This window comes from Misgurnus anguillicaudatus, chromosome 11 (assembly GCF_027580225.2).
Source record: "Misgurnus anguillicaudatus chromosome 11, ASM2758022v2, whole genome shotgun sequence".
NCBI lineage: Eukaryota > Metazoa > Chordata > Actinopteri > Cypriniformes > Cobitidae > Misgurnus > Misgurnus anguillicaudatus.
This window is the reverse complement of record NC_073347.2, coordinates 35563730-35571656: the sequence shown is the minus strand read 5'-3', so window position 1 is coordinate 35571656 and position 7927 is coordinate 35563730. Positions and strand designations below refer to the sequence as shown.

Genomic DNA, 7927 nt, shown 5'->3' with positions numbered 1-7927 from the left:
ATGATACGGGCCTCTGATACTTTAATCTAAATCAGCTTTCACTATACACTCAAAAAATTGGCCCAGGCTGTCACTGTGGCTTTAAAAGGTCCTACTATGTTCAATGTAGATACACATTATTAAAATTGATTTTGCATGCACTCTTTGGTACCAATTTGTACCCTTTGGGGCAGTGGCGAGGGCAGAAATTTTAAACTGAGGGTACCTCAATGTTTACTCTTAATTTACATAATTTTACAATATTGTGGATTATGTTTTTTGAGTCATGGATCGAATCATTTTCGGATCAGAAATAAGGAAAATAAAATAAGAACTTATAAGCATGTGAATAAAGAAAAGAACAAAGTTACAAATAAAGTACTGTATAGTATTTAGGAACAGAATACAATAAAATAAATAATAACACTGCTTTCTTTATTTTATACATTAAATATAATTAATATTTTTAAAGCTACAGAAGTGATTTTCCTTTTGTCTTCTGTTGTTTTATTTACATAATGACACAAACATAAACAGATTTTTTTTAGGGTACTGCCACTTTAAGACCGAATAAGCACGGATCCATATACTGACACACAACTGAACTGTTTGCTTTTACTTTAAGACATAATTTACTTTTTAATGAGAATACTTGTCAAGACTGAGTGAGGTATGTTGAGATAATTTTGTGTGTATGTTTCCTGTCAAGCGCAGAGAGATTTAGTGTTTGTGTGCTTTTTGAAACGTGCGTCTCCGTGCGTGCACATACAGTATGAGCGTGTGTCCATTTGAGTATGTCTGTGCGCACAGAAATCAGATCACTTTAACATCTTCTTGCGCTGAAATTGTTTAAAGGGAACATTTCACAAGCCTATTTTAAGATCTAAAATAAATCGTTGTTGTCACCAGAGTACGCATGGGAAGTTCTAGTTCAAAATACCATATAAATAATTTATTATAACATGTTAACATCGTCACTTATAGGTGTGAGCATTAAAGTGTGTGCCGTTTTTTTGTGTGTGTCCTTTAAAATGCAAATGAGCTGATCTCTGCACTAAATGACAGTGCCGTGGTTGGATAGTGCAGATTAAGCGGTGGTATTATTATAATAAGATCCCCTTCTGACATCACAAGGGGAGTAAAATTTCAATTACCTACTTTTTCACGTTTGCAGAGAATGGTTGATAGAAGCACTGGGAACCCAATTATAGCACTTAATCATGGAAAAAGTCTGATTTTCATGATACGCCCCCTTTTAAAATGGCTTGAAAGTTAACATTTGCAAGGTTTAGGAACTCATGCACATGTATACACTGTTATTTATTTCTGAATGATGGTATTTGAGCAATTATTATTAAAGAGATCATTAAAATGTATGCTTGATTTCTTCTGCTTTTCCACAAAAAAATTTGTGTCTCTTCTGACTGGGTGGGCCAGCTGTTAATCTGAGTGGGCCAATGCCCTTATGTAGCCTCACCACTGCTTTGAAGTACTAATATGAACTCTTTAGGTGCATTGTTGTACTTTTTAAAGCGTACCGCCCCAGTGACAAGCAGGGGCCATTTTTTCTGACAGTGCATAAGTTTGGTCACTCTTGAATAACCTGAGGTTAAGTGTCTGGCTCTTGGAGATGATGATAGCTCTTGAATAGTTACTTCTCCACATCTGCATACTGTACATTACACACGTCACCTTATAATAAAGTATAGGATAATTTCAGCTTTAGTTTTATTTTACCTAAAGAAATCTACTGTATAGCAGCCCCTACATTAAATCAATCTTCTGATGATGTATGTAAACACACACTCTTACTGTAGCTGTAATGACCCTTAAAAGTACTGTGGATGTTAAAGGCTTGTGATTTAGTTTATGGCACAAACTGAAAAAATGGGAGGGGTATGCAATTACCAATAGGTGTCATTATAAAATAAATACTTTTATTACACGCACCTGTGTAGTTTTCTGCTCCGTCATGCCCCTTACGGAAACAATGAAAATGGCAGATTTGCTCAGCTATATTAACAATGTTAAGTCAATAGTGTAGTCTTTGCACATACAGTAGTTTCCCACAAGCCTTTGCACCGTGTGGGTTTGTATAGAGCTTTAAGAGAAAGCTTCCTGGCTCTTCTTTGTGGCATGGGCAGAAAAAAGCAAAAAGCAGCTCTGTCCCGATCCACCCTATAATCAGCAATTTTAACAGCTCTCATTTTCTGCTGTATATATAACTGTAATTGTCAGGCAATACTCCCATGGCAATGCATATGTTCTGATGTTTGCTATAAATTTTAATGTGGAACTGTAAGAAGCCAGTGAAGTTTACTCACAAACACATTACACAAAACCTGTGTGTGAATGAATCAACTCACTTGAATGTGTTTTCAAAGATCTGAAGGTGCAAGTATTTATTTATATATTTATTTCTTTTTGATTAATCAGAATAAATGAATGTAATTTTATTTTAAATATTAAAAATAGTTCAAAATTACAGAGCCCCTAAGGTGACATTGGAGTAAAAAAAATAAAGTTTAGTTTCATGTGCTCACGCGAAACCTTCATGTGCAGATTTTTTTTAAGTTTAATTTTACGTGCTCACGTGAAACTATCGCATGCTCATATAAAAGTTTTGCGCGCACGCGAAACTACCACGTTTAGTTTCGAAACCATCATGTGCAGATTTTTTTTAGTTCAATTTTGCGTGCTCAAGTGAAACTTTTGTGCGTGCATGATAGTTTCACATGTGCACGCGAAACTAAACGTAGTAGTTTCACGTGAGCACGCGAAACTAAACGTAGTAGTTTCACGTGCGCACGTGATAGTTTCATGTGCACGCATGAAAGTTTTACATGAACATGCAATAGTTTCACGTGCGCACGCAAAACTAAACTTTTTTTAATTTTTGCTCCATGTCCCCTTAGGGGCTCTGTAATTAACAGCTATGGACTATTTGAATATTTTTTTTCTGACAGCATATGAATGAGAATTATCCAAAATAAAAATAGTTGTTTCTGTTCATAAAGATTGTGGTGTTGATTTTTACCTCTGAGCAATCACATTGGATTTTTATGTCATGGTGTTTTTTTGTTTTAAATTGTTCACATTACTAAAACATTCACTTCATTTGAATCCCAGATTATCAATATGATCTCAGGCCTTTGGATCCCACTGTGTCTCAATTTTCCATGATTAAAATTTGTTTTGCTTGGTTGTGTCAGCATGAACCAATAAAAATCCATATACAGTATAATCCATATGTTCCTATACTTCTCCTGACACTTATGATAACTGAGTGATGTTAAATGATGTGGTCTTTAAGAGTGCATTGTATTTTTGACCTTAGCTTCTTGTTTTATTGCTTTCCACTGCCGTATAGCGTGTCCCAGTGAACATCATAAAGCAGTACAAAAGATGACGATAGAGCTGTCATACAATCTCATGTAAGTATTGATCAAATAAAACACACAATGCAATAGACCCACGCTCTGACTCATGAGGGTGCAATGCTTTAGTGGGACAGACATCATGTTAAATGTGTATTATGACCTTCAGCTGGCGCCTGCAGAATTGAACAATCATTTTCTAGTTTAGTATCAGGACAGCAGTATATACATTTTCTTTATGTAGTGGGTCATATATAACGAAATGCTTATGAGACGGCATTGTATTTCTTGAGCTCGCCATCTTCAGCAAGATGAAGAGAATATGGGACGGCAACTAAAATAACAATGTTGGGAGTCGGAGAGAAATTGTTTGCCTCTCAATTGTCTGATGCATGCAGGTTAAAGCATAGAAAGAGTCCAGCTGCTCCCAAAAGAAAACCTTACAACTAAGAGTGGTTTCAGGTGCATATACGCTCTAAAATAGGTAGGTTGTGGTTCGGTAAATGTGGACAAACCCAACTAGCTAAAAATTTTCCTAAATATCTGTATCATACCAACCAGCCTGATCTCACCGGAATTTGTTTGTATGTTACAAGTTGGCTAATTTATATGAATTCGTAGTGGCTCATACAAAAGCGTAGGATTAAAAATTTGACGACGTCAAATGGGCAAAAGCAAATTGTACAAAATCAAACAAATTAATATCAACTTACCTCCTCATAAAAATACTTACAAATTGCGTTGCAACAACCAAAGTTATTTTTGTAAACTTTAATTCTTTCTGTTAAAATGAAAACAACTTTCACAACTAGTACATTATTTTTTTTTGTTCCACAAAAAATTAAACACAGTCAACAACCTTTCACAAACACACATTTATTGATAATAAAGTCTAGTCAATGTGCAATGGATCATGTGACACATCAAGCAGAGAAACTGAGTATAGACAGCTTAATGAAACCTGATGAGCATTATATATATTCACATTTACTGTAAGGTCAGCTGTTTGACTTATTAATGTAACATTTATCACAAAACAAAAGTTTTATATCACACAGCACTTTCAGGAAATAATATACACTCACCTAAAGGATTATTAGGAACACCTGTTCAATTTCTCATTAATGCAATGTGGTGGGGGATGTTTTCTTGGCACACTTTAGGCCCCTTAGTGCCAATTGGGCATCGTTTAAATGCCACAGCCTACCTGAGCATTGTTTCTGAGCATGTCCATCCACCATTTACTCATCCTCTGATGGCTACTTCCAGCAGGATAATGCACCATGTCACAAAGCTTGAATCATTTCAAATTGGTTTCTTGAACATGACAATGAGTTCACTGTACTAAAATGGCCCCCACAGTCACCAGATCTCAACCCAATAGAGCATCTTTGGGATGTGGTGGAACGGGAGCTTCGTGCCCTGGATGTGCATCCCACAAATCTCCATCAACTGCAAGATGCTATCCTATCAATATGTGCCAACATTTCTAAAGAATGCTTTCAGCACCTTGATGAATCAATGCCACGTAGAATTAAGGTAGGGGGTCAAACACAGTATTAGTATGGTGTTCCTAATAATCCTTTAGGTGAGCGTATACTAGTCAACATTTGAATTAGATCAAAAAAGTTCACCAAAGTTGTCCAATAGGTGGTTTTTGATCCACTTCAAATGTTGATTAGTGTAGTTGGGTGCCCAGGTTATGTTGAAAGACCGGAGAAGAGCTTTAATGTCATGTCTGCTCCTTAAAAGTCTCCCGAGACAGTTCACAAGTAGCACCAAACATTTACTTGAAATTATGTAACTCATTTATGCAACATAAATACTAAGAACATACTGTAACATGATGTCATAAATCATAAATAAAAGCACCTGTAAAATGACAGATCCACAAGAGTACACAAGAGTAACATGGTAAGAGTAACTGCACACAAAATAAGTTAACTTGAAAATGGCAAACAACTGTATATTATAAAGAAAAAATAAGAGTATGGACATAGCAAGAGATGTGTTGTGCTACACACAGAAATAAAATGTAATACAAATGATCTACACTCTTAAAAATAAATTTGCTCACAGTGATGCCATAGAAAAACCATTCATTCAAAAGGTCCTAAAATAACAATTCTTTCACTACAAAGAACCTTTCGTCAAACAAAAACCATTCAGGTGCCAAAATGGTTCTTCTATGACATCATTAAGCACCTTTATTTTAAGGAGGGTGCTCAGAAGATTCACCTAAAATTCACAAGTCTTTAAGACCATTATAGCCAAAATGGTTTATGAAATCAAGCATTACAGTATAAATATGTGTATAGATGACAAACTTTGAAATAAACAGTAGGAATATCAGTTTATAACATGCACAATACCTGCTGTTATTTATATAAGTTATGAAGGCTACTATTAATAATAATTTCTCTTATACAGTACAAGTGAGATGTTATTTCCTTACCTTAATGTTTTTTTTTTTACTTTAAAAATATATAAGATCACCGCTTTACACTAAAAAAGTAAGATTTGTCTTTACAACTGTTTGCATCTTTGTAACAACTGCATCCTCAATGTTAAGTGTTTTTCTAGATCTAAAGTATGCACTAGACTAAAACCCAATTTATACTTTTGCGTCGATTGTACATCTCTCCAAAAATGTAACAATCCGTCAGTTCTACCCAGGCCTCCAATCAGAACAAAATCTGCATTTTCTCATACACATTTCCGCTTGCAATGGTATAAACAATGATGGAGCAAGTTGAGGAGCGATATTTAGCAACAAAAATCGCTGTCTATTTACCTCCATCATCGCTGATGCTTCTCCAACAACGTACACAACAAGCTAAGTCTTTTACGGCTGTTGCCTTGATACGGTAACATACCTGTGGACATTGCCTACTAGTGATCTGCATGTGTAATTGCACGTCAACGCGTACAATGACGCAGAAATGAAAACTAAGAAGTATAAATCGCATTTAAGGCAACATATTTCATCACAAATCAAATCATCATCTATCTTAAAGCACTCAACCATTTAGCAAGCGTTTAATAAAACTCTCACCTAGAAAATTAAGATATTAAATAAATTAATCCTCAGCATATACAACGTCCTTTGTTCTCCTTTAAGATTTAGGAAAGTCATTGGCAAGTGATTATAAAGAAAAGGGAGGTATGGATACCTAAACATTGAACAAACAAACATACAAACAGAAGTGTGTTGATATATGTTAGTGACTGGCCCATTTATACCAGAATACTGACGGTCAAATAAAGTGCATAACCCCCCAAAAATGAACTAAATTAAATAAAAAAGTTACAATAAGCATATCGAAAATACTTATCGTCTCTAAAGGCCCTAAATTCACACTTCAACAACAAGTTTTTATTTTTGGTGTAGCGTGAATCAGCCATAACTCTTAACCAATGGATACTAATAACAGTATATTGTTTCAGTTGTTTTCCAAACATTGTAGGTTCAATACCGTAGATACAACAGTTTAGCTATGAAGATCTTTTCCACTCAGTGGTGCTATTGGTAGACTGTCCTAAGATCAGTGAAGATGATCTCTTTATCACCCAGTTTATTTTCCAATGAGTCGCTTACTGGGAGCCCTGGAAGATCATTTTCTCCTCTCACCTCTCTCAGATGAAGTTATTGGTGATCTGACGCTGATGCTCAAATAAATCCTCAATTTCAGCGCTGTAGGCATCACCTGTAAATGCAAAGTGAATTAAACACTCAATCCAGTTGAAATGTTCACTGTAAAAAAAATCAGTAGAAATTTCAATGTTATTGCAGCTGGGTTGCCGGTAATTTACAGTAGATTTAAATTTATGTTATTTACTGGCAAGAGTTTGTTCAAAGTATTTTTTTTTATATTTACAAGTCTTTATCTTTACAGAATAAAACGATACAATAACAGCCTCATGCAAAGCATTCTGGGAACCAGAAATCATCATCAACCTTTTTCTGTTTTTTTGCTTCAGATTTTGTTTTCCAGAATGTTTTGCTTGATGCTGTTTTTTTAGTTAAACTCTGTAAAGACAAAGACTTGTAAATGTTAAATGTTCATTTAACTTTGAACAAAATGTTGCCAGCAAATAACATACATTTAAATCTACGGTAAGTTACCGGCAACCCAGCCGCAATTTCTACGGATTTCTTTTACAGTGTTGTTTTTGAACCACTTTCAAAACCATAAAAAGTGCTCTACATAAAATCCTACCCAGTCTCACAAAATTATGTACCTAAAGTCATGTAATTTTTTATTATTTTTCGTGATACGATCATGAAAAAACGCAGAAATTCTGGACAGTATCACAAATTTCTGTTTATGTGTCATTGTCATGTATTTACAGAGCTCCTAAGGGGACATGGAGAAAAAATTAAATAAAGTTTAGTTTCGCGTGCACACGTGAAACTTTCACGCGCGCACGTGAAACTATCGCCTGGGCACGTGAAACTATCGCCTGCGCACGTGAAAAAGAAAGTTTCACGTGCGTACACGAAACTAAACTTTAAAAAAAAATCTGCACATGAAGGTTTCGCGTGAGCACATGAAATTAATTTTTTTTAC

General features: G+C 35.1%; 1 protein-coding gene across 1 annotated transcript in view; it reads right to left on the bottom strand.

The window, feature by feature from the left end:
- Nucleotides 1-4216: 4216 nt before the first annotated feature.
- Nucleotides 4217-7927, bottom strand: part of loxl4 (lysyl oxidase-like 4) — a 37894-nt gene continuing 34183 nt past the window's right edge. The window contains exon 15 of the mRNA XM_055170923.2: nucleotides 4217-7063. Coding sequence (XP_055026898.1) covers nucleotides 6993-7063 — 71 coding nt within the window. The 3' untranslated portion in view covers nucleotides 4217-6992. The remainder of the gene's footprint in view (nucleotides 7064-7927) is intronic.